Raw genomic sequence first — 27,341 nt, forward strand, 5'->3', positions numbered from 1 at the left:
TCCCTTCCCTTCCCTTCACTTCCCTTCCCTTTCCTATCTAAGTAGGGATATAAAAATATAAGTAGGTGCTTGTGAAGGAGTCAATGTGCCTCAAGTGTGTACAGATTAGCTTCTGTCAACTTGAGACATGCTAGAGTCATCTAAGAAGGAACCTCAATGGAGAAAATGCCCCCCATCAATTGGCCATTAGGTAAGCCTAAGGGGCATTTACTCAATTGACATTTATACAAAAGGGCTCAGCTTACCATAGGCAGTGCTATCCCTGGGCAGATGGTCCTAGAGTGCCGAAGAAAACCAATTGAACAAAGCAGGAAAGGTACACAAATAAGCTGTGTTTCTCCATGGTCTCCACTCCAGTTCATGCCTTCAGGTTCCTACCTTGAGTTCCACCATGAGAGTCCTACCCTGGCTTCCCATGGTGGTAGACTATGACCTGTTAGTCCCTTTCCTCCCCAGCTTCTTCCTCAGCCTGGCCATTGCGTTTTATCACAGCACCATACACCTAACTATGACAACATGGAAAGAGTTGTCAGCAAACCTTCCTTCCCAAGGCACAGCCTCTCCCCTCTAGCAACTGTCTCTGACTGTCAGGGTATTGAAAGCCTCAAGCCCAGCAAGTTCAATGTTTCAAGTATTTACTGATGAACCAAAGCATTGGGAGTTGAGCAGGAAAAGTCATATGGGACTTCAAATTCCCACTTGGAGGAAGATCTATCCCCAGTGCAAACAAGCTTCAAGAGGCAGTGAGAGATCAAGTCATCTAAGGGTTGGTGCTTGTTCAAGACAATGACTTTCTAATCAAGTCAAACTGGAGAGCTGAGGACAAAAACTCTCAGTGGAAGGTTTATAGACACTATGGCCATAGAACACTCATGCAAAGTGGGGGCCAATGAACCCCAAGCAAAGAATCAAAATGTCTCCAATATACAATGTCCAGAAGGAACAAAACTGCATGACAGAACTTGAGCCGCACAGGCTCTTGGTGAGCCCAGGGTGCCTGGAGCAATAGTAGCTGAGACAGGTTCATGGGGTGAGAATGCTACTGGTTTCTTTAAAGAAGTATACTGCTGAACTTTTAACTCGCCTCTCTTGTCTGTTTTTTTAATAGCCCCCAAGTCCCACCCTCAAAAGAGTGAGCAAGATCTGTGGTATACATACAAAGCTTGAGGACTCAGTACTTTTCATGGGAGGCACTCTGGCTTGTGACCTAACCCAGAAGCTAGAGATTCCCCCAGAAAGAGTGGACCCTGAGTTGCTGGCCCACAGACAACACATACTTCAGAGATCAGTATGATAATGGTATGTTTGATCCAGGTGACAGAAAGGAGGGTTCTCAGATAAACATCTCTCAGAACATCTCTGAGAGCATCTTTCAGAAAGGAGATGCTCTCAGGATGCTGCAGTTTCTAAAGAAGAAATAAATGTGACTGAGCTTTTGAAAAACAGTTACATTTAAGGATGTAGCTAGGCATCTCACCCAGAAAGAATGGCAACAAATGACACTTACTCAGAGGAAATGGTACCAAGTTTTGATGCTGAGGAACCATAGCAACCTAGTCACAGTGGGTTGAAAAGTCACCAAACCAAATATAATCTTCTAGTACATTCTCAACCTTTCTAATTCTGCCACTTGTTAATACAGTTCTTCATGTCATGGTGATCCCTAACCATAACATTATTTTTGTTGTTACTTCATAAGCATGATTTTGCTAGTCCTGAATCGTAATATAAATATCTGATATGCAGGTTGTCTAGGGAACCCCTGTGAAAAGGTCGTTCAACCCCCAAAGGGCTTGTGACCCACAGGTTGAGAATCACTGTTCTAGTAGGACAAGAAGAAGCCTGCTATAAGGTAAAGGTGCCGGGGGAAGGCAGGTGGCATCGTTCTGCATGTGTAACATTGACTTCTCTACAACTAGCTGGGTATGATTCCAAAGTTCTACTAGGGCTGAAGAAGGAAGAATCCCTAGCACCTGAGTGGTGTTTGTAGCTGATTTTTTTTCTCTTGTGGATGCTCTTATAAACAAATATTTTATAGAAGGCACCCTCTAGATAGATATGTAGAAGTAACATGGAGTGAGAAAGCCACATTATCATTGTTTGGGAGTGGATGTATTCCCCCCACTTCACATTGTCAGAGAGGTTCTCTTCCCTTTCTTTTGTTTTGAAATAGGGTCTCACCTTGTAGCTCTGGCTGTCCTTCTACTCTGTAGAACAGCCTGGCCTGGAACTCACAGAAAACGCCTGCCTCTGCCTCCCAAACACTGGGAGTAAGAGTGTGCACCACCATGCCTCAGCCTGGGATGTTGTCAAAAGCTCTGATCTTCTATAGTGCCAATAATATGGATGCTTCAGATTATTTTATTTCCAGGTATCTTCCTGTATTAGACCTAGCTTCTTTTTTTCCAAATTGTACCAGAAGTCCATCATTTTCAGGATGCCCACCTTCTCTAATTCTGTTACAACCTACTTTCAGGCTATCTATAACCCTCCTCTCCGCTCTACTCCACAGTCCACAGTTCTCTTTACTTACAAAGTCAGTATCTCATTGATGTGTAGTATTTTAAAACCATGTGCGTGTCCACCTTGGGTTTCTTTTCTTTCTTTTCCCTTGCTTTTTGTTTGTTTTATTTTTGTTTTTTTTATTTTATTTATTTCTTTTATGTAAGTACACTGCCTCTGTCTTCAGACACACCAGAAGAGGACATCAAATCCCATGACAGATGGTTGTGAGCCACCATGTGGTTGTTGGAAATTGAACTTAGAACATGTGAAAGAATAGCCAGTGCTCTTAACTGCTGAGCTGTGTCTCCAGCCCCCCTCCTTTTCTTTGTTTTAAAATCATTGAGGCTTGTGTTTTATATCAACAATAACATTCCCCATAGTGTTTCATGACACTCATAGTCTCGTAGCTCAGAAATGTACATTTCTCTCATTTAGAATCTTACATTGTCTCAGTCCTGTTTATTACAATTCTGTGTTTATGGTTTTAAATTATACCTAATGCATTCTTGGTTAAAAGCTATAATCCGAAAGATAACGAGATATGGAAATACTCCTTTTCCATCTTACCCTTGACAGTGGCCCTCACCTCCACAACTGAGCATGACTGTATTCAGCATCTTGCTTGCTATTCTTGACAAATTATTTTAGCATGTGTACTTTATGTTTAACTCTTTCAGAAGAAAAGCCTACAGAATTGTTATTAGAACTCTGTGTCCACATCAAGCAGTCTGCCACCTGTGTAAGATTTTCTGTCTAAGAACTGTTTGCCCATCTCTACTTCTGTGTTTTTTCAGAAGTGGACCTAAGTTTTCTTTTGAAATCTTTGTGCATTGCCTCTTAAGTTTCCCTACATATTAGACAACAGAGAAAGAAGACAAAGTTCTGTACCCACTGGAAAGAGAACTGTGGTACCATCTTTATGTATAAATAATGGAATTATATCCGGAAAATGAAAGAGATCCACCTGAAGATGCAATGAGAAGGAAGAGAGGAGACAGCCCATCAGAGAGCTGACAGAATGCTAAATTATTACAGAAAAATCAGTAGCTCTCACGTGTGATTCAACAACCACAAAAGGGTATAAAAGAGAGGAAACAACATTGACAGTGGTAACCATAACACAGCCTGGATACAGGCATGTAACAGTATACATTAGAGTCCTGCCCTTGGCTGGTTTATGATTTAGTTAGAAACTGGAGTGCCTAAAGTTTTTATATGTAAGAAAAAATCTTTTTGAACTTTTACATCTAACACAAATTGGCTGCATCAAAAATTTGGGATCTTCAGTGTCATTCACAAGGCCTTATTGTACTTCCAGGTGTGTTCAAACTTTGAAACTGTGGCATGCTGTCATCTGCAAAGGTCATGGGTGAGAAATGTGAAATCAAGTTGAAACGCTCTTGCTAGACAACCATCTCTAGTTTTTCAGTTTTAAGTAACACTTGGAAAAGAAGGCTGTGCCCTAATGTATTAGATCACTTTGCTCATTTGATGGGTGCTCAGAGGAAGGGAGGTTCTGTCCTTTCTCTTTACAGATTCAGGATTTTTTGGAACAATGTCTTAAGTTTTAACAAACAAGTTAAGTTTTCCCAACTTGGAGACTCATGGTCTTCTGCCTCCTTAGTGTCCTAACACGTTACTGGGTGCATTCATCATTACCTTTGTTGATCTTTGACTGAGAGTCTTTTCTTCTAGACATCCTCCCCGCCCCCATCCTTACCTGCTAGGTCAGGTCTCCTGGCAAGTTTGAGATCAAAACTGAACCTCTGATCAATACACAGTGCTCCTAAGTAGGCCTAGCTGGTCTTTCCCCACCACCAAGTCACGAGTGCTTTTAGAACACCAACCCTGCACACCTTAGTCAGCCAAATACTATCCTCGTGCTGCTTGCAGCCCTCTCGGTTCCCTAGAATAAATATCAACATAAGACTTTTGTATAAGACAAATACTTTTATACTTGAAAATTGTCCTAAGCAGCTAGAGAAAGTACCCAAGGAGCTGAAGGGGTTTGTAGCCTCCTTGGAAGAACAACAATATGAACTAACCAGTAACCCCAGAGCTCCCTGGGACTAAACCACCAATCAAAGGAAACACATGGAGGGACTCATGGCTCTAGCTGCATATATAGCAGAGGATGGCCTAGTCGGTCATCAATAAGAGGAGAGGTCCTTGGTCCCATGAAGGTTCTATGCCCCAGTGTAGGGGAATGCCTGGGCCAGGAAGCAGGAGTGGGTGGATTGGGGAGCAGAGGGAGGGGGAGACGATAGGGGATTTTCAGAGGGGAAACTAGGAAAGGAAATAACATTTGAAATGTAAATAAAGAAAATATCTAATAAAAAAAAAGAAAGGAAAAAAATTGTCCTAAGCAATATCTTTATATTTTAACATAGTACTTGTAGTTTTACTATTTATTTAACTATTACTATTGTCTAATTATGTATATGCATATATTTCTGCAGGGGGTTATATATGTGCCCATAAATGCAGATCCTTGTGGAGAACAAAAGAAGGTGTCAGATCCCCTAGAACTGGACTTGCAGACAGTGGTGAACCACTAACCTGGATGCTGGGAACCCAACCCTGTTCCTCTGCAAGAGCATTAACCATGGAACCACAGCTCCATCACAACTATTAAAATTCATTTTAAAGTTAACGGTTTGGTGGTTGTGGTGGTTTGAATAAGAACGGTCCCCAAAGGCTCATACATTTGAATGCTTGGTCACCAGGGGCTGGTGAATATTAAGAGGGATGGCCTTAGTAGAATAGGTGTGGCCTTATTGGAAAAGTATGCTGCTGTGGTGGGCTTTGGAGTTTCAAATGTTCAAGCCACGCCCCATGCCCACCCCACTCCTTCTGCCTGCAGATCAGATGTAGAATTCTCAGCTACCTCTCCAGCACCGTGTCTGCCTGCGTGTCTTCCATGCTTCCCACCATGACAATAATGGACAAAACCTCTGAAAATGTTTTCCTTTATAAGAGTGTAAGAGTATATAATATTCCAGAGATCCTGGGTTTGATTCCCATCACCTACTATCTGTAACTTCAGTGTCAGGGGTTTTAATTTCTTCTGGCCTTGGAGAAAACAAGGCATGCCTGTGGCATACATGCACACATACAAACAAAGCACATACACACACAGTACAGCTTTTTAAATTAAAAATAATTTTAAATCTTTAAATTAATAATTTTATTCCTACACCCCATTTAAAATCATGTTGAACCATTACTTTTCTTGTAACACAACTGCTAATGTTCTATATAAAATGACAGTGAATTTTGCCCTCGCTGGACTTATTGTGCCTTCAAAGTCACTGTTTATCTCTGCTTATATAATAGCCTTCCATTATTTGGTAGAGTTCTCTACATTAGGATTCCAGTCAACAGGAAGTCCTTGCCCTACCAAAGCTCACTTAAATCACCAAAATTACAGGCTGTTCATCTGAAACTCAAAGCACTGCCTACCTACCCCCACCAGCAAACCTACTACACCACAGAGTAGAGTATAATCCACATTTGTCTCCCTTGCAAAGCTTAGTTCTGTATTTATCTTGGGTCAACCCATTTCCTGGATCAGAAATATGATGTATTCATCATCTTTCATTAGCTAAATGAATAAAGATGAAATATGTAGCCTCAACTAGCAATGAATCACTTAAGAGTATAAACATATTACTTTAATTAAACAAGAGATACTCAAACTCTCAATGTTTAGAAAGGTTCTCTAGCCAATGGAATTAGTAAAAAAAAAAAATTAAACAATTGTGTTTTCATCAGTAACAGAAAACAGAGCTAGAAGACTTGGAAAATAACATGAAGTCACATAGGAGTTTTGTGAACTTTATGAGTTCACATGCAGAGACTCTAATTCACCCTGTTTAGGAGATTCACAATTAATAATGATCACACTCAACTGTCAATATGGAAAGCAAAGCTATAGACATGAACATAAAATAAGTAAAGTGGCTGAGGAAATAGCCAAGCTATTGATACACAAATGTGAGGACCTGAGTTCAGGTCCTAGCATCCAAGCTAATGCTGGGTGGGAGGGGCAGCTCACCTGTAATTCTAGAGCTCTGAGGAGGCTCATGGGAAATCCCAGCTGTGAGGACTGGGGTTAACTAAGAAACCCTGCCTCCATGAACAAAGTGGAGAGCAATGGGGAAAGACTCTAGATGTCACCCTCAAATCTCATGTGTACACACACAGAGGTGTATGTGCACTCAAATATGCAAGCACCACATACATTTAAATAAGCATATGCATACACCACATGCTTATTTACACATGAAAATAAATAAAGCAAAGTTTGGCTAAAGTGTCTACCATGCATGGAGTTATCTCAGAAGAAATTATCACATTGAAATAAAATAAAAATGCACCGCCAATACGAAGGGTGCACTGAATGGCGTGCAGAATATCAGACCTGCATGGCAACTGTGGAAATGCCCTTGTTCTTGTTATGGTTAAAGAAATTCTCTTTCCTCTTCCTCATGTTTTGATTTGCAGAAAAATCAACTAAAAGAATATTGAGAGTATCATACATGTTGAAGACTTTAAAAGCTTTTTTCTAGTTTCAATGAAACAGTTGTTCTTGTTTTTGTTTTCTTCATAATTTAATTATATATATATATATTCAAAACTTGAAATAGTTATGTTGTCATCTTATTATACTGAGGGGGGAAAACAATGATTATATAAATGTACTTCTTGAAGGAAGGGTATATGTATATCGAGAACTGAGCCCAGGAGTCTCATACGGACTAAGCATTTGTTCCCCTTTGTACTACATCCAGAGCCCTCACTGGCATGATTCTATGAGAGGGGAGGGGAGACAAGAACACTCACAGGTTCTGCCACAAGTAAGCATCCCTCAGGTGACTGGGTGTATGGTCATGGAGGGTACAAAAGTGTTTAGGCTCGATTGTGGGTGGAGTTATATCCTTCCAAATGATTATGTTGAAGTTCTAACTTCAGTACTTCAGAATGAACTGCTTTTGGTGAGAGAGCCATGGTCAAACTGCAGAGAATAAGTGTCAGTGAAGTGGTCAGGCACAAATAGGATATCTGCATCACACACACACACACACATATCTCCTCCCCACGGCTCAGAGACATACACATAAAATAAAAATAGATAAATACATCTTTTTACAAAACAACAGAGGTCAGGGATAACCAGATCAAAGCCATCTTCTGCATGTGACGGGACCACTGACTATTGAATTAATACAGTCTACAGCTGCCTGCACCAAGGTCAAGATGGTCACCATTCCAGCACAGTGAGGAGACCCTACCTGAGACTCGGGTGCTATGTACAGTGGATGGTTTCTGAGGAAGGGAGAACCAGTTTTCTGTAGGACTTTGCATCTGGTATGTTGAGCACAGCTCACTTGATGGCCCTACATCTAGGAGTTTGTGAGCTTTTTTTTTTTAAGACACAAAGTTGGAGATATGAGGCTAGATCTGGAAGGGATTACGCAAAGGACTTGATCAAAATAAATTATCTGAGACAATTATTTTATCCTTGGATGCCCCAAGGTTAAAAGCACATGTTGGTCTTGTAGAAGGCCTACATTTGATTCCCAGCACCCAAGGGCAGCTCACAACCAACTGTAACTACATTTCCAGGGCATCTGACTATTCTGACCTCCATACTCACCAGGCACACACATGGTACCCAGACATACCTGCAGTCAAAATACCCAGACACATGAATAATTTAAAATAATAGTTTTAAAACAGATTTATGATATTCTTGAAGAATAAATAACACATTTAAAGCAACAGTTATTGTTATGAGATAAAATCCATGATAAATTCTTTTAGTTATTTACTATTATAATATCAGTGATTCAATAAATTTCCTTTTGAAAGACTTACATATGTCCTTTTGTCAGTTCAAACTCAACTTATTGGATGTTAAGCTGTATTACATCTGAATTTTGACTTGCACATGGTTAAAAAGGGAAAGTCAAGCTGGGTCAAATGGCAGCATTATCTCCTACATAGATAGATAGATGATAGATAGATAGATACAGTGTAGGGGTGTATATATGTATGTATATGTATAATCTATTTCTATCTCTGTCTCTTTCAGTAGCTCAAATTGATGCTTTCGTGAATTCTAGAAATGTGTTCTGAAGGGAAATTCAGAGAGATTTTATAAATGAACCTAAATTTTACACAATAACAGTAACTACAAATGCAGAAGTACATTGGGGATACAGTGTGTTTGAGGAACAATTTTCTAAAATGATGTCCTAGACCCTCACTCATCTATGGGCCTCAAAACCAGACTTCCTTATGAAGACGTCCAATATACATTTAGCAACCTTCAATGAGAGGACAAAGGTGACCAGAGAAGATAGCTTTCCACTTCCCACCCACTCCACCCACGCCACGCAGCTAGAGGAGCCCCAGCACCTTCCACCAAGGGCTCAGGGGCACCTACCTGGCCAGTCCCCACAGCAGATGGGCACAGGCCCAGCAGCTCCAGCAGGGGCTCCAGCCTAGAATGGGGCAAGAGTTTCCCAACAGAGTTGCACACAAAGGCAGAGACACTTCTGACAGCAGGGAGTGAGACAAGGAATGGATCTCAGCCACTCTTCCCCCAGAGAGGGCGGGCATAGAAACTTTACCGCGGAGAACAGCTGCTCAGAACGCTGCACCGGGTGTTAATCAAGCCATCTGTGGTCTGCAGGAAGAGGCTTGTATCAAAAACCTTAACCTGCCCCCAAGGCCCTGTTTCCACCTTGATTTAATGATTCTCACTGGTAGCAATCTGCTGTCTTCATCCCTGCAGGGCCCCAAGCTGGAGGTTCTGCCACTCACCCAGCTTGCTTCGGTAGCCCCTCAAGGAGAAAGGCTCCCCTGGAAGGAGACTCGGCTTTATTTTAATCCCAGTTAAAGTCCCTATCCAATCCATTAAGGGCTGCAATAACCTTGGTCCAGGGCATTTCCTGGTGAAGCTATAACCAGCTGGGGTTAATGAACTCCCCCGACCATCAATTCCTGGGAGAAGCCATTGGCCTGAATTGTTACTTAATTACTCTTCTGTGTACAGCTTCATAAAGCAATGAAATGCCTTCTTTCAGGAGATGGTAATGGGGGTCATCAGAGGTGGTTAATTTTACGAATAGTTTGCTAGAAACTTCAGTATGTTAAGAAGTCGGTCTGGCTCACAAATCACCTCACTGTGGTCCTGAGGAGAGGCCCGAAAGTTGACAGGTTTCTGTGACTCACATACATAAGTTAGCAGCTGTGGAGAATTCCCTGACATATACGTGTGCTCAGGTATAAAGAACGCATATTATTTGTTTTATGTGAATGCCTTTCCGTTAAAGGAGACATAATGGAGCTAATTCGAGATAATCACAGGAATTACTGTCAATATCAAAAATCTCTCGTAATTTCTTAGTCGTTGGTGGATGGTTCTTAGTCTCTGAAACTCAGACCATAACAAGGATGTGCCCATAAGCCTCTGTAGGCAAAGCTGGATCTTCATGGTATTGCTCTACCTGCTGGTCTCTGCATTTACCCAGCACAGGTTCTCGTGTCCATGAATGAAGCTTCTTCACAGATTGGCACGCTACTTTCGAACACGAGGAAGCTCCGTGGCTCTATCTGTACCATCCGATTTAAAACTGCAAAGTCCTTCCTGGCTCCTATGTTTGCATTCTACTTTCTTTGGATGAAATAAAATCAACCTACACACACACACACACACACACACACACACACACCTCACAAGGATACGTGTTTTGGGTTGCCCTGCTCCTCCCTCTTGAAGACACTGGTAACTTTTACTTCCCAATTCCCATGGGATAAATGGGTTGTTAGTTGGGCACATGGTGGCATCACTGTGGCCACAAAACCAAATTCCCCATCTTCATCCCACTTGGGCAAAAGGAAGCGCTGTTTGCCACAGGCATAATAAGGAATACTGTTGCTTTATACTGCCTAGAAACCAGACTCCCTGAAGCATGTCCATGCTTAGGGCAGACTTAACCATAAAGTCCACACACCCACAGAAGTTCTAACACTGGAAAGATAACAGGAACCAGTTGCCAGTGGCACCACTGTGACATGCTGCCTGCCCATCCTGGGGCAGTTGTGGAGTCATAACCCTATGGAAGGTTGTGAGATTCTATTGGATGGTTCCAGTGGGAAGAGATGAGAGTCTTAGGAAGAAGCTCCTGATTAGGGCAGGATCAGAAAGCCAAAGCACATCAGTAGAAGGGAGGTAGAGTTTGTAGAGGAGGCTCTAGGGCAGAGAGGGCCACAGAGTCTTTTTCTACTTGGTTTTCTGATCCCTGATTAATATTAACACACTTCCTACCAAGCTGGCAGTGGCTGGGGACTGGGGAACATCCAGGCTTTCCAGGGCAATGACGTGCAATCTGTGCCCTGAGACCTTTAAGAAAGCAGCGGTCATGAAGAAAGGAGACTTAAGAAAAATTGATCACCTCTGTTTCTTTCTAGTGTTTTGTTCAGATTTCCAAATTGTGTTAGTATGGCAAACAGCCTCTAGGTGCATTTGCTTGCAAGACAACTGCTGGCCTTTTTTCCAGCAGATCCCTTCCTGATGCAGAGTCAGATGAACAGAAAGAGCTGGAGTCTTTGTCATGACCATCCCGGGGCTATGAAGGGAGAAAACCAGTTCATTTACTTTCTATTTGGGAGATTAATGGATCCATTGCCCCTGTTCATAACCACATCTCTGCTGACATTTCAGGGGCCTCCGATGGAAGAACAGAAGGAAAATCAGCTGGACTATGAGTAAGTAGCGGCGACTATGACAGGCTGCAGTCTAGGTACCAAGAAGGGAAGCAGGCCTGATGCTCAGACCTTCCCTCATCTTCCAGTCACTTCTTCCTCCTTCCTTCCATTTCCAAAGCACTCCACTTCTACAGGAAGTGGTAAATACTGTAAATTCTCCCATACAAGCTAGCTCTGCCAAGACAGGACTTTGATGCTGCCCGAAACACAATCCCTGGGTCATGCTACCCTATTCCCAGTTAACTCCAAAGACAATGAATTCTTTTACATGTTAGAAAAAGTTTAGTGCGAGCCTCCCTTGACTTAGGTGCTCCTCCTAAAGTTATCATCTCGTTCACATTTTTTTTTCAAAACTGATGTTTGTACTCTTGAATGATGTTCCTGAAATATAAGATGTACTCACTGAAATGGCCCTCCTATGGGAATCTCAACCATCATAATCAGAAAGTCAAATAGAAGTGGAAGAGGGAAAGATTGAAGCCCTATTATGGGAGTAGAAGCTTCTGTCTCTGAATAAAGCCAGACTAACTCAGAAGTGATGGAGCAGGTGCCTAGATAAAAATAGTCAATAAAAGTGTATTGCATAAGCATGTTTTGAGAACAATTTAGGAAAAGGTTGCCATGGGAAACAGCTCTCTCCAGTACACGGCTATTTAAGGAAGTAAAGATTCTCTTGAAATCAGACTGTAGAGGCATCGTTATCTGGAGATGTCCCTTGATGGGTTGAGAATCACATTGTAGAGTATGATTAAGATGTATGAGTTTTCCAAGAAATGGAAATGGAAAAGTGTGCTCCCAGGAAGAGCGGAGGGGATGAGCTACCTCTCCTCTAGAAAGCCCACTTGGCTCTTGGCTCAGAGAGGTTTTTGCTCTTGAGATAACCAGCCCTTGTTCATTTGTGGGGCTGAGCCTACAGGTCAGAAAAAATGGAAATCTTGAGATTGGCCCAATCAAAGAAGAACATTATCAGCTTGAACATGGACCTCGAAAGGGATATGCAGAGAATAGATGAAGCCAACCAGGAGCTGCTTCTCGAGATACAAGAAAAAGAAAATGAAATCCAGAGGTGAGTGTTAAGGTTCATGATGGAAGCTCCCAGCCAGAAATATGTGGAGTTGGACAGAAAGAAATAAAACCTCAACTTACCTCCTTGTTCTACCAAACTCTGCCACATATAGCACTCTGACATTTCTCCGAGGGAAGGACCCTCAAAAACAGCAAGTTTGAAAATATATTTACTTTAAAGTCCAGGCAGAACTCACCTTGAGTTAACCACTGCAGTGTTTGACAGGGAATAAGCAGATCATTCTTTATATAGCTAACAAATAAACCTGATTCTATGGGTCTGGGAAGGGAGGGTTGCCAGCTCAAGATGCACATGAAGTCCTGAAAGCGCTCTTACACCAAACACCTGAGTTTTACCACTTCTGAAGCAGTCCATTGTGGATCCTTATGGATTGTACTTGCATCATCCAGGCTAGAACATGAGATCACCCAGACTGGGGACCCTGCAGAAGACGAGGAGTGGGAGAAGGAAAACTTTACTGTGATGGAAAGAGAACAAGCTCTGCAGGAGCTGGAGGAAGAAACAGCCAGATTGGTAAGCACACAGCTAAGGAAGCGACTCCGTGGCTTTCATCATGGCCTCCCCATAGAGCACAACCCCCTGCAACTAAGCTAGTCTCTCTTTAATCTTAATCTGATAACATATTTAATTTAACCCAACATAGCTGAAATAGCATTTCAATATAAAAATCAACCTAAACATATAGCTAACATATTTTATTCTTTTAAAAATATTTTGGAGATTATAATGACATCATTTCCCTCTCCCCTTTCCTCCATTCAAATCCTCCATGTACCCACTCTGCTCTCTTTCAAATTCGTGACTTCTTTTTGCATCAATTGTTGCCACATTCATGTATACATATACATATACACATATACATATCCCTAAATACATAAATTTAACTTCCTCAGTCTATAGTGTTACTTGCATGGGTGTTTTCAGGGATGACAGTTGGATATCAGATGACTCATTTGTGTGTTCTTTCTTGGGTGAGACTATTTCTCTCACTCTAATTATTTCTTAGTTGTGTATACTATTGTATAGGGTTGAGGTCCTCATTGACATGAGCGTTGTCTATTGGGGGCATCCTTGTTCAAGTCATGTTTGGGTATCCATGTTGATGAAACTTTATGGATATAGCTGCTGACATTTCTAGGAGACACAATCTCACAGAAGATTCCCTGTTCCTCTGGCTATTACAATTTTTCCTCCTCCTCTCCAGCAAGATCCCTGAGCCTTCAGAGTAGGAGTTGTACTGAAGATTCAGCAGATGGAACTAGGCTCAAATTTCTGCACTTCAGTCAGTTGTAGTTTTCTGTAATGGCCTCTGTCTGTTGCCAAGAGACATTTTCTTGATAAGGGGTGAGGACTACATTTGTCTGTAGATATAAAGACAAGCAGTAGTTAGTGTGTAGATAATGTTTGTAGGTTTCACCCCTTCACTATCCCTGGGTGGTTGAGTAGGTTTTAACACCTGGCATTATTTCCCTCTTGTTGAGCAGGCCTTAAGTCCAATTAGAAGCTGTTGGTTACCACCAAGGTTTGAATGCCACTACTACACCCTCAGGGTTATCATGCCATACTGATTGCTTTTGTGATTCAAAGTAGCAAGTTGTGATTCAAGGTAGGATTGTTGGCTGCCTCTCTCATTTGGAAGCTTCCATAATGTCTTCTGGTACCATGAAACCTAGTCTTCGAGAGGAGACTTTTAAGCTGATCTTTTTGCATACAAAGACTATGACCATGCATGGAAGGGAGTTGGGAAGGGCAGAGTTTCGTGGGAAATATTTAGTACTGGAAGTGTTTATATCCCTTATATGCTGCTTTGATTTCAAGATCAATTTACATTGTACAAATAAGTTCTAACTTCTGCAAGAAAAGGCCTTTATGAAACAGGCATACCAACTGAATAAAAGCAAATGATGTTCTCTTGATTTAAATCTATACTCTGATTTTCTCTCTCTCTCTCTCTCTCTCTCTCTCTCTCTCTCTCTCTCTCTCTCTCTCTCTCTGTCCAGGAGAGGAAGAATGAGACTCTGGTCCACAGTATTTCAGAACTTCAGAGAAAGGTAGGACAAGGCTCTGTATTTCCACAGCATCCTCATTTCCAAAATGGCAAGAGAAAGAAAGTGGACACAGGTGTCAAAGAGGCCTCAGTTTGGCATGGATCCCGCTCTCTGACACACACCCCTGAGGCTAAGGCTTGTGTCAAAACTCCATGAACATTCTCTGCAAGTGTGGAGCGGAAGGAGTGGGGAGGGGAGGCTGTTTAATGATCTCACTAGTTCTCCATCCTATCACAAGGAAACTGACTCCAGTAGACACTCTGTTGAAGTGCTTAGCCAGAACCTTTACAGGAAGTTCATTGTACCATCATACCACACCCACCACTACCCTTAATCTCCAAGGATTTTCTTGACCAGCCCCTTCACATTGCATAGAACTTAACACTGATATCCACTCTGACCCACCCTGCAACCCTGAGTAGCCCCGGTTGAGTTGGGGTTTTGATAGGAGAGCTCACTAACCACGACTCTGTCACACGGCTAGTAAGAAGACACCAATAGGACGCAGAAGGTTCCATAGGACACCAAGTATTTCCCATCTCCCAAAGGCTCTCTCCTGAAAGCTTTTGCATAGCCAAGACTCAACCCATACACACCAGAAGATACTTTTTCTCTCTGATATTATTATTATTATCGTTATTATTATTAAACATCATTATCATTACTTTGTTTATGTTTGTATTTTAACTGTGTTTTTTTTTTTTATTTGAAACTGGAGCTTACAAGAAAATCACAAAAGGTAATCAGGTGTGAACAAGGTGATCTAGAAACAACCCCAGAAGAGTCCAAGGTAAGCACTAAGGCGTTGAGAGGGGGTTGGATTGCATGTCTAGGGAACAGCTGTCAGGCTGAACACAGTCATCGGGGGAGCTGAACATTCTTTAGCCATTGGCCTGTATCAGACTTGACATAGCGAGAGACACTGTGGCGCTCTCTCTGTCTCTCTGTCTCTCTCTCTCTCTCTCTCTCTCTCTCTCTCTCTCTCTCTCTCTCTCTCTCTTCCTCTCTCTGTGTCTCTCTCTGTCTCCCCTCTGCCTTTATTCAAGAATTTCCCTCTGCAGCAGATTTTATCCTTCTTTCTATTGGAAAGGACAGGGCACCCATGAGTACAAATTCTTGGGGAGCTGAGTCCCCTCGTTTAAACCCTGGTTCTAGCATTCGGTCTGGTGTGTGTAGTTAGGCTATTTCATCATGCTCTCACAGTATAGGTTAGGGAACAAATGAGATTATGTGTATGAAATGTTTCCTCTTCTTTCCTCTTTGGGTTATCTCTATGCTCACAGAGTTATCTAAAAATTTTGAAGTTGTTACTTAAAAATCTGGCTGAAGTTACATATAAATTTAATAAAGGCAGACCTAGGACCTCTATGTCAAATAAGTTATACTTATTGATTTCAATCAAAAAAGTATTTATTCACTTAGTCCCTAAACTATTTAAGGGTTCATATTTCCTAAGCATACTATAAATGTGTAGCATTTCTCTAATTATGTTCCAGATCCAAAGATCAAAATCCAACTACAATGTATCTAATCAAAAGTGCAAAAGTTAAACACGATTTTTTGGCACTGAGAAAGCAGATAAAATTCTCCCTTGACATTTTCTCCGTAATTAATTCTTTGTTCTAATCTAACTTCCCTATACATTCAAAAATTCAGTGAAGAAATGGAGACAGAGAATGGAAGTATATGGAATTCTTGTCCCAACTTTTGCTGGCCAGCTTGGCACTGCGGTCCACATACACAGGCAGTCCAAAGCCAGCAAACAAACTTTGCTCCAGTACTGAACATCTGGAAAGAATGGAATGATGGGTCTGAGGCTGCATCAGAAAGAAGTTGGAGATAAGACCAGAAGGGGTTATAAAGGCCTTTAAGCAGTCAGGCAACCAGTTTTCTCCCAAGGTCCCATCTTTTGCAGAACAGGTTTTGCTATGGGCAACCCATCCATAATCAGTAAGAACACAGTGGTGGCTGTAGTGTTACTGTGTGTGGCTGTCAGCATCTCAGCCTTTGTGGTGCCACCACACTTTGTTGTAGAATGTTATTAGCCCTGTGAACCATCTGCTTTGTGGCGTTCCAGTGTGATTACCGTATGACACACAGCATCTCTCTTGCTTCTCTTCCTCTGGCATGTTAGTAATCAGGCCAGCCACTTAAAAAGATATCTCTGCTCCCAAGGCTGATGACTCACACCATTGGCCTGAGAGAATAGCTCTTAGAACATCTGGATGACTAGCCTTGATGTCATTAATTGAAGGGAGAACTCACTGTGCAGAGTGCAGATGTCAAGTCACGGCATCCAGACAGGGGAGGAAGAACAGAGCTGAATAGAGAAGTGTGGTATTTCTGCTCTGCCTCCAACATACATCCCCAAATGCAACCCCTCCTCTCCATCTGTTACCCTGATACGCCCTGCTTCTGAAAGCCACCATAACAACTCAAATCACCTCAGTAAAACAGTTCTCCTTGCCTCTTAATTTCACTCCTAAACCATACACCATCCATTTTCTCTACCAGGAGAATACTGTCCTTTCAGACCACAAATGAGACTTTGTCTTTACACTTCAAGCCCTCCCCTGGGTTCACACTGCAATTAGAACGGAGATCCAAAGTTCGTCTATTAGCTCCAAGGTCTTGTAATAGAACCTAGACAAATCCTTCTAGAAATACGGCAGTGGTTCTCAACCTTCCTGATGCTGCGAACCTTTAATATGGCATGTTGTGATGACCCTCAACCATTAAACTATTTCCATTAGAACTTCACAGCTATAATTTTGCTACTGTTAAGAATCAAAATGTAAATATCTGATGGTCTTAGGTGACCCCTGTGATAGGGTCGTTCAATGCCCCCAAAGGGGTCGTGACCCACAGGTTGAGAGTATCTGATCTACGGTGTTCTACAACACCTTTTAGAAGCCACAAAATCCTATAACCTCTGCCAATCCTTCTAGAAACTACAAGGGCCTATAACCTATGCCCTATCTGCCTTTCCTATCTATTCTACTGGCCATACTCATTGACTGTTCATGGTCAACAAATGTGTCCTACTTGCTGACCTTGGCCTTGGCAATAACTTCCCCACAAAACATCTTTCTTCCAGATATCTAACAGGCTACTATTTATTATTTAGGTCTCCACTCAAGTATCATCTCATCACAGAGGCCTTTCCCACTGCCTCTCACTTCAGACTCTCAGGCCTCCAACACATTCTGTTTGATTGCTGGTTTTGCACAGACCATCACTGTATTGGCTTTTTGTTATGTCCCCAAGTACAATGAAATCTCCTAATGAAGACAAAGGACTCATCAGTCCTTGCTTTCAATGGGTGTGTGTGTGTGTGTGTGTGTGTGTGTGTGTGTTTGTGTGTTCAGTATAGTGGCCAATATAAAATAGTGTTCCTCCAAATAGTTAAAGATATAAAAATAGGAAAGAAAAAATATACTGAGGGATAGAATTCTGAGCAAAAGTTACTACTAACTACAAACTAACTACAGATCGAGTTCTAGGGCAGGCAGAAAAACTCTGTTGTAGGGCAGGAGGAGGAAGGAAAAAGAAAAAGCCAAGTTCTTTAAGGCTGTAATTTTCTAGAAAAATAGCTTAAGAACTATATAATTCAAGGGCAAATGTAATAGACCAAGGCTTGACATAGAGAAGTCTGTTCAGCTGTGAAGCTCTAGATGCTGTAAGGCCCTGGTCGACTCTGAGCTGATGTACCAAGAGCTACCAGCTAAGCACTGAGATGATGTGCCTGTCATGTGCACTTTCCTCTGCTGGGGTTTTGATCTTTTCCTTTCAACAGGTTAAATTACAACAGTTGGAGTCTTCCTGTGCAGACCAGGAGAAGGAGCTCGGCAAGGTGCGAACTTTGTCCTTCCCGACAAGGGGAAACAGACTTCCATCAACCTAATATATCCCTAAGAAGTCTGACGTACAATCATGTTCCAGACTCAGGACCATCCTGGGGCTAACTGGTGGTTTAAAGACCAAAAAGAAGACAACAAACACAATCCTTAGATTTTTTTTTCTGCTGAACATTTTACAGGACACATCCTAACATCTGTGTCTAACACATGCTGGTCTCTGATCCTTTTCCAAATTCCCCTAAGTAATTCCTATGTAGACTACATGATATATAATTCATTTGTTCTCAAAACTGAAATGCATGTATACATACAGCAAACGGTTACACAGTGGTTCTGGGAACAGGGGTGGAACATACAGACTTCTGCTTCACAGCAATAAACTGGGAATGCTTTAAGACTCAACTTTGGTTTCCCAGATAATGGAAGACTATGTGTTTGTGTCTCAGCTCTGTGAAGATCAAGCTCTCTGCATAAAGGTACAGCTTCTCTGGCAAGGGACAGCAGAGGGATTGTTAAGGGGCAGGATGAAATGAGCCAAGGTTGGTCAAAGGACCCTACCTAGAAAAAAAAAAAACTATCTCAAAATGGTACTAGAGCAAGACTGTATGGTCATCAGTCCCCAGCCCATATCACCCTAGTATCCACTGAGCCTTTGTAACTGCTGATCTACTATCTAGGTACCACTGTCCTAAAATTAATAATGAGCATGTCTGTATGTCTGAGCACATCTGTGTGTCTGAGCAGTTACTCTTGGGAAATGATTCCTACTGAGGAGTAAGAGAGACAAGGTGCTGGTTTGAAAGGATGTAGTCATGGAAATACCAAGTATTCGTTCTACGGTCTCGTGGAAAGTGTTTGCATGTGTTTAAAAACATCCTATCATAAAGTATCCAAACAGTAACTAAGGCTCCATTTGGTTTTCTTTAAAGAAGTACCAGGAAGCTTTGAAGAGGATAGAAGAAGAACTAGAAACTGGATACCTTGAGAGAGAAGTGTGAGCATCCATCCTGTTTGGTGGTTAACCCCTTCTTGGCTGAATCAGCACGAACTCTGCCAAGGTCCCCTCTGGAGCTGAATGAGCCTCTCCTTTTGTTATCTGATTAGAATCAGAGTCCTAAAAGACTATAGAAACACATCTTCCTTCGTAGCTTTAGCACATGGCTACATTATAATAGCATAGACATGAATTTTAAAAAGTGGTGCTGTCTGAAATCCTTGGTAAGTGGAGCGTTCCTTACTGTTCACAGGATGACCTATAACTGTCCCCATCCTCACTTCTCCTAAATATGTGACATCTCAACCATAATATAGGCATGAAATTCACCATGGAGATATTTGAGAACTATGAACTCTACTGACCTATGAACATTAAAAACGTAAAATGATGAGACCCTTGGAAACAGATGTGTTCTCCTTCTCGTTGGAAATGGTACAGATCCGAAACGAAGAGCCACACCTCCATCACTTCCCCTTCCTTATGAGCTAGTCTTACTGAATATGTCTTTCTGTTTATTAAATATATAGAAGGACTTTGGCTCAACAATAAGAGGCCAAAGCTGCATAATCTTCTAAGTAGGCCACTCAGAAATGGCAATGTAGAAGCCAGGTCTTAAGACAAGGAATTCCTTGATATTGAAGGACGCTCTCAGGTCTCCTTAGATGCTTGCTGGACTTTACATTAGGACTTCACTGTTAAGCCAAGGTTCTAGAATAGTGTTGTCTAGTAGAACATTTTGTGTCATCCAGTAGAAGGGCACTATATGCAGGTGACTGACTTCTGAGTTCCTGGAAGATGGATAATGTAGCCAAGAAGCTGAGTTTCTGTTTTAACTATATTTAAACAGCTGTACATAATAGTCATGCTGTTGGATAATGCAGCTTTTAAATGATCATCTTATACATTATGAAGAGTTGAATACTTTGTCCAACCTCTTTTGTGGTTTCTCTTCCTCCTAGATCAAAAGTCTTAAGCATGGATTCTGAGAGAGAAAGGAGTACGAACCTAAATAAGATGGTAAGAGTTCTATCCCTTCCACTCCATGCCTTCACACACCAAGGGAGTTTCCAGGGACTCTAAGTGGATGCCTGTTTTGCTCACTGAGCTTTCCAAACATTTCCAACCCTGATTCTGAAGCATTCTATACCACCACCAGCATCCCCAAAATAGCAAAGGAACAGTTATCTCTCCAACTTTCTCCCATACAACTGACAGATTCTCAAAAGCTAACCTAAGACCTGAGAGAATTCCAAATGAAAACCGGAAGGAGCACTATTTGATGCAGCATACTATAAAGGGGCAAATATAGCACATGCCTGTTCTCCCCTGTAGTCACAAGATGCTTTTCTGTTCTTCCCAACACAGTGTTGAATCTTCCATAACACGGGGCACCAGGTATCTGTCCACGTGTAGCTGGAGTTGCTCTGTAATGTAAAGCACAGAAAGCCATACTCCTTTATGCCACACTTCAGTGTCTGTCCATAGATAGCATCACAAAGTCATCACAGGCAAAGGTCTGAAGTGTCAGGACCTTTAGAAAGAAGGTACCAGTCCTTTCAGGCTTCTAGTTGTCTCATAGCAACAGGCATACTGGGCTATATTAGCCTGCAACCGAGGCTGACGTCACCAGACTTGTCATGTCATCAACATAAATGATTCTTTTAATCTCAGAAACAAGAGTTCATCTCTTTCCATAAGAGGAAATGCCAGATGTTAACTGTGGTCCTGGGATCAGCCAGATGTTTGCTTCTGTTAGACCATGCTCACATGTTTTATATAAGTCATTCTGGTTCCCAGCATCACACTTGCCACTCAGCAAGTAAGACTCCTGAAATGGGCTAGATCTGACATTCTAGAACCAAGCTTAGCCTGTTCCACCATGCATTCTAAGAGCCCCATCGACGGGCTCCTACTTAGCAACAACCTGGGAAAACTAGATTTTCTTTCTAAAGCCTATCATAGACCTATGAGGGTCCACTGTCCAGTGATATCCAAGTGACTTCATGCAAGAAAGGCTGTCTGGGCTCTAAGCACCTGCCATGTTCTCCAGCTGCCTCAGGCCATACCCTTGGAATGCATTTCTAGTTCTGTTGGCTTCAAAATGTAGTCAGAACTTCTCTTGCTCTTAATTTCACAAGGATGTTCGTTATAACAGCAGTAAAATAAACAAGAGAACATTTTGGAAGAGATACAGTAAAAAGAAATCCAGAACGCCTCATTTTGAGATTATTTTAGTCCTTCTGAAACTTCTTGCTTAGGCCACATCTGTATGATTCCCGTGGGTTGTTGGGTTCCTCTTGGCAGAGGAGAAGGTAAATGGGCGCGTTAGACAGCTAAGAGTGTGAACTATGGGCCAGTGTGCAGGCCACTTACCAGTTATATCATCGCCTTATTAATAACTATCTTCCTCTACCTTAGTTTATATCAGTGTGTGTGTGTGTGTGTGTGTGTGTGTGTGTGTGTGTGTGTGTGTGTGTGTGTATAAACCAAGTCTGGATGCTTGCTGCTCTTACAAGAGGACCCAGCACCCAGTTCAGTTCTCAGTGCCCAAGTCAGTGAACTCACAACCATCTTGAACTCCAGCTCTACGGGATCTCACACCCTCCTTTGGCTTCCATGAGCACCCAAACCTATGTATACATATCCACCCAGAGACACAAACGAGTTTAAGAACAAATAAAATGAATCTTTATTAAAGCAACTTTCATCTTTAAAAATTACATCTGTTTGTACATATGTCGAGAAATTGTAAGGTTCGGATAACCATAACATTCACCTAATGATTCACTAGTGTTTATCTGGCAGCTTCCAGAGATTGTTTATTTACTCTTGGTGTTTCTTCTAGGATGGTTTCATCAGTAAAGGGGCACTGAGGTTCAGTAAAAGGTAAGCAAGATCATTTTTCTGGTAAACTTCCAGAAAAGCTAAGAAGCCCGGAGTCAGCTTTAGCCATTCTGCCAGAAAGCAAAATCCAGGCATGGGCTGGGCAGTGGTGGCACACAACTTTAATGCCACCACTTGGGAGGCAGAGGCAAGCCAATTTCTGTGTCCAAGGCCAGCCTAGTCTCCAGAGAGAGATCCAGGACAGCCACAGCTACACAGAAACCCTATCTCAAAAAAAAAAAAAAATCTAGATAAGAATAACCACTCACACACAGCAGCAGCAGAAGCAGACTGTGTCGCTGATGAATATCTCAGTTCTAATGACATGACTTCTGACCCAAAGGCAACTGACAAACTCAACTTTCCAGTGTCAGAGGTCAGCCACTCAGCAGTTGTGAGGAACAGAAACCTGGATTCCCACAAAAGATGTGGCCACATCACATTCCCTCCCTTTCTCTTCCAGTTTGAAGTAGCTTGATGCATAGAGTCCCCCAGTGGCAATGACAAACAGGAAGGGGAAAGGGGGTCAGTGCCCCTAGATGAAAGTGTACACCATCTGACAGCAGGCATAACAACACAGAGCACACCTGTGGAAGGAAATCCCTAACAGTATCCAGCACAGAACAATTATTTTAACTCTTTAAACAAACAGGGATCCAAGATTTGAACACCTGAGAACGTATTGGTCCAGAGGGAAACATTGTGTCAGCAAAGAACAATTAGTATTCATGAAGGCCCTGCACAGGCAAGGAAAGGTCAAATTATATCCCATACAACCTGCTCACAGAGGCATAAAGAAACAATATTTAGAGTGGGTTGAAATATGGTGTAGGAAGAGTTCTATCAGGACAGTTAAAAGTATTGGTGCTTAAAAGTCAATTCCAAATGTCTGGAAACTCTGGTTAAGGAAAATGCCCTTTGATACCACATCCATGAAACGTTACACGTTCCCATACGTGGGAGGCTCCCAAAACAATGAGCAGGGTGCTCCGGGAGCCTGCAGGCTGTTCCTCTAATCCATAACAGTAGGACCCTAGTAGGACTCACTCTGATTTCTGCCACCCTTCTTTCCTTAGAAGTAGCCATTGCATCCTGTTCGTATTACGTCCTGTCCACATTCCAGTGCATGCAGTATGGGAAACTAATAACGAGTTTGCACGTACAGCCTTTGAAGAGAAAGAAAAAGGAGTATCTTTCTAGTCTTACTTTTATTGTTTAGCTTTTTGAGACAAGGGTTCACTGTGTTGGTCTCCTACTCATGACCCTCCTGCCTCAGCTTCCCAAGTGCTGCAGTTACAGGCCTGTGCGCCACACTTTACTTCAGCACTGATTCTAGTCAAATAAAAGGTTGACAAACAAGATCTTACTAAAATTAAGAAACCTTGTTCTCTGATACCTGAGAACCAGGGGACCATTATAAAGGTGGAAGAGTATAGAACATTACACACGACAGAAAGGGATCTGTATCCACAATATATAAAGAGTTCCTATAAATCAACAAGCACAAACCATGTATTAGGTAAATGGGCAAGAGAAAGGAAACATGTGAGACCAACCAGCCTGTGAACAGATGTTCAGCTTCAATATTTACCAAGGAAATGTGAAATGAGGCCAGATGAGTTTTTGTTTTATAACTGTTTGACCGACAGAATCTTAAGCACCTGGTAAGATGCTATTGGAGGAGATGGGCCTACAGAAATCCATATGTAGATACAACAAACTACTTTGGAAAATAATTGGCAAAAAATAAATAAGGGAATAAATGAAGTTCCATAGTGGGAAGTGGAAATAAAACAGGGGTGTGTGGAAAGAATGACTGAGTGACGGGATCAGTTACGGGCTGACTGGAATGTGAAGACGTCAGAGGAACTCAAGCCTGAGATTCTGCTCTGTTCCAAGTCTTCTGACCTCTGATTAATCATTTCTGTGGTTTCTCTTGCAGTATTTTTCGTTCCCTCTTGTTCTCCACGCTGTTTTTCATCAGATTGCTGGGATACCTGATCTTCCATTTAAGTTTTATAAATCCCGACCTCCTGGTCAACGCACTGCCTAAGATACTGAGCAGGGACGTCTTGTGGAAGCTGAGATGTTTCCTCTTTCCATCTCTCACGCTTGAGACAGAAGACATGTTACCCCACTGATCCCCAAGCCATATCTGAGGGCAGCGGAAGGCAGGAGGGATGCAGGCTTGCAAATGGCAAGTGGCAAAATCTGTGGAGGGGAGAAGTGTGCCTCAGCTTTTCCCTCAAGGTTGGCCTACTTAGTGACCATCTGTCTCAATGTCACGTTTCCAGGATTAACCTTGCCCAGTAAAGAACTCTGTCAATAAGTCTCTGCATGGATGGGTACAGTGAACAGTACACAGTGGGGATCAAACCTCATCAATTTTGGGACTCTATAGACACTTTGTAAAGTTAGAACTGACCAGAGAGTTCCATCAGTCTCCAAAATCTAATGACTGGGATCCCTGAAATGCACAGGATCCCTGCCTCCCTGAAATGAACAGGATCCCCGCCTCCCTGAAATGCACAGGATCCCCGCCTCCCTGAAATGCACAGGATCCCCGCCTCCCTGAAATGCACAGGATCCCCGCCTCCCTGAAATGCACAGGATCCCCGCCTCCTTAGAGCTGAACTTATATGAAAATCGAAAGTAGTGTCAACTGTCCTGCTGTGTGTGTGCCCATTAACAGGTTAGCCCACAGTGTCACATACATGTCACATCAAATACTCAGGAGACCAAGGCAGAAAAATCATGAGCTCAAGGCTAGAAGAGGCAATACAGGAAGATCTTCCCTCCAAAATAATAGTAATTAATAATAATAATAATCAACCAAGATTTATGAGTATAACATCATAATAGGCTGGAAGAAGCCTCAAAATGTCATCAGGGTTACATTTCCATTTCTTTCTCCTTGGACATCCCCCTTTTTAGTTCAAGATGACTGTCACCACCATAAATCCCATACTACCCAATTAGCAATCTCAGCAGAATGACACAGTCTTTGACAAGAGCTCTAATAGCAGAGCCCAGAGATCACAGACTGGCCCATCTGATGTAAACCACTTAACCCTATCTTACAGTCCCTGTGGCCAACAGGACAGACTTTCCAATTGGTCAAGCCTGAGGCTTGTGTCTAATTCCTTGGTAGGGAATGGGAGAGGTAAAAAGGGAGATGAGGAGCAGGGAATTGGCTCAGTGGATAAGAGCATGTTTCTGTGAGAGAATAAGGACCTGCGTTCAAGTCTCTGGGCCCCATGTTAAAAAAACAAAAAACAAAAAATGTCAGCCATGCCTGCAAGCCCAATACTAAAGAAGAAAGACAGGCAACTCTTCACTGGCCAAACTGCTCAGCCAAAAGAGCAGGCTTCAGATTTGAAGTGGCCCTGCCTGAAGGAAATAGGAAATTAATAAGGCAGGACATTGGATTCCCTTCATTGTCCTCCACCAGTGCCTGTGCGCTGTGCGCACGTGCGTGCGCGCGCGCACACACACACACACACACACACACGGGGGGGGGGGGAGGTGAGAAGGGAATAGTCAAGGGACCAGCACAGCCAGATCGCATACAGTGTGTTTCCCACAGAAAAGGAGTCTGTGTTTCCAGAAGCAGGGAGAGGGATGCTTGACAAGCAAGGCAGGCATCCCCTTAATCATCCAACTCTAGCAATTAACCCTCTAAAGCTGGAGCCCTGTCTGCCTTCCCACAAACAAAATGTATAAGTCCTCAAGATCCTAGACTGAGATACTGGAAATTCCTACAGATCGGGATAAGACTTGTGTCATTAATCAGAGCTGCGATAAGCGAGGACTCTAAACTGCACACAACCGCTATAAACCACTTTTGGAGCTCAGAGCAGTCTACATATGGCCGCAGTCTTTATTTTTCCAAAACTGCCAAAGCACCTAAGCGTCTTACTTCAGGGTAAGTTCTGACCCCATCCACCCACTCCCCCCACCCTGAAATACTCCCTCCTTCCTACTGTCAGAACCCCGGTCAGCTCTGACGTTCCGGTAAGAGCTAGCTCAGCCCACTGCCATTGCTCCTTTAAACCACAGGATGTCACTGTTGAGAAGGTGCAGGGATCATTTATTAAACAAATGAAGACGCGCTGGCTAATAGAAAGCAATGCTAATGATACACGAGTGGGGGAGAGAAATCGGGCAGGCCTGCTCTGGAAAGCTTAGAGGCGGCTCAAGACCCCATCCACATGCGTGTTCTGCAAAGGCAGCTGAGTCCGTCCCTCAGGGCCCGGCACTGAGGAGGCAGACTGCTCAGGGTCTCAGTGCTGAGCTCAAGGCACTCCCCTCCAGGAAAACTTGTGGTGACTGAAGCCAGCCTGTTTTCTGGAGAGTGCCCTCTCTCCTGCAGTCAAGATTTCTTCCTTTTAGGGCCCTTGCAACCCAAAGGGTCTAGAAAAGTCACCTAAGCACGCCTCCAAGATACACACCCGTCCTACAGTCACTTTCCCACACTCCGCCCAAATGCCAACCCCTAGAGACAGTTCAGTTGAATAAAAGGCAGTTTAAAACCGCTTATTTCTGTAGTAGGACGCAAATTTAGTACCTAAACTGCTGTTAGCTGGGCTGTTTAGGCAACACCTCTACATACCTAAATTCTCAAAGAGATGTTTCAGTTCCTGCGTTCCTGTTGCCCTTTGTCTATAGGAGGAAAAAGAACAAAAAGAGAGAGCTTTTGTTAAGCCAAGAGAGGCATGGCATCTGCCCTTGAGAAGAAGAAACACATACACGCACTCATCTTGGGCCCTACGATAGAAAACAGGAAGGAATTCCCATGGTGATATGCAACGGGTGGTGGCATCAGATCTTTGGGTTAAGGTAGACCATGAGTTCTCAAACTGCTGGTCAAGAGCCCTTTGTGAATCAAACAACCCTTCCATGGCGTTGCATAGCAGATATCCTGCATAGCAAATATTTGTATTACAGTTTATAACAATAGAAAAATTACAGTAATGAGGTAGCAACAAAAATATTTTTTAATGTGTGGTTGGGGGAGGGGGGTCACCACAACACGAGGAACTATGAAAGAGTCGCAGCATTGGGAAGGTGGAGAGCGAATGCTAGATGCTGATACAACCTGCCACTGTCGGTGACACCTTTGTGAAAGGATTAAAATCAGAAGTCACTGGGCAACACAAACTGGGCTCCGCAGGGCAGTGGAG

At 42.6% G+C, this 27,341-nt stretch overlaps 1 protein-coding gene and 1 long non-coding RNA gene across 5 annotated transcripts in view; one reads left to right on the forward strand and one right to left on the reverse strand.

Annotated features, from left to right (window-relative positions):
• The window catches only part of LOC110309076, a 29,369-nt gene extending 20,256 nt beyond the window's left edge, over positions 1-9,113 (reverse strand). Inside the window, exons 1-2 of the long non-coding RNA XR_002379654.1 lie at positions 8,957-9,113; positions 4,321-4,411 (exon numbers count right to left, since the gene is read on the reverse strand). This is a non-coding gene — a long non-coding RNA (uncharacterized LOC110309076). The remainder of the gene's footprint in view (positions 1-4,320; positions 4,412-8,956) is intronic.
• A 1,561-nt stretch (positions 9,114-10,674) lies between these two features.
• Positions 10,675-24,474, forward strand: Tmco5a (transmembrane and coiled-coil domains 5A). 4 transcript variants are annotated; one of them, XM_021156323.1, is made up of 12 exons: positions 10,675-10,747; positions 11,240-11,283; positions 12,200-12,349; positions 12,760-12,883; positions 14,371-14,421; positions 15,137-15,208; positions 18,215-18,271; positions 18,695-18,754; positions 19,208-19,272; positions 20,235-20,292; positions 22,121-22,161; positions 24,101-24,474. In XM_021156323.1, exons 2-12 carry the CDS (start codon positions 11,249-11,251, stop codon positions 24,297-24,299), a joined length of 912 nt encoding a protein of 303 aa, XP_021011982.1. In that variant the 5' UTR covers positions 10,675-10,747; positions 11,240-11,248; the 3' UTR covers positions 24,300-24,474. The 4 variants fall into 4 exon arrangements, with proteins under 4 accessions (XP_021011982.1, XP_021011981.1, XP_021011983.1 ...); XM_021156322.1 differs by having other exon boundaries at positions 10,675-10,743; XM_021156324.1 differs by having other exon boundaries at positions 10,675-10,743; positions 18,725-18,754.
• Positions 24,475-27,341: the final 2,867 nt, after the last annotated feature.

The sequence above is a fragment of the Mus caroli genome, chromosome 2 (genome assembly GCF_900094665.2).
Source record: "Mus caroli chromosome 2, CAROLI_EIJ_v1.1, whole genome shotgun sequence".
NCBI lineage: Eukaryota > Metazoa > Chordata > Mammalia > Rodentia > Muridae > Mus > Mus caroli.

What these genes read in the sequence shown, in the direction of transcription:
- Tmco5a (XM_021156323.1), top strand. Translation starts at nt 11,249, where the DNA reads ATGGAAGAACAGAAGGAAAATCAGCTGGACTATGA. An exon ending in AAAGAAAATGAAATCCAGAG is followed by an intron (nt 12,350 to 12,759) that starts GTGAGTGTTAAG and finishes TGCATCATCCAG; the next exon opens with GCTAGAACATGAGATCACCC. An exon ending in AGGAAGAAACAGCCAGATTG is followed by an intron (nt 12,884 to 14,370) that starts GTAAGCACACAG and finishes CTCTCTGTCCAG; the next exon opens with GAGAGGAAGAATGAGACTCT.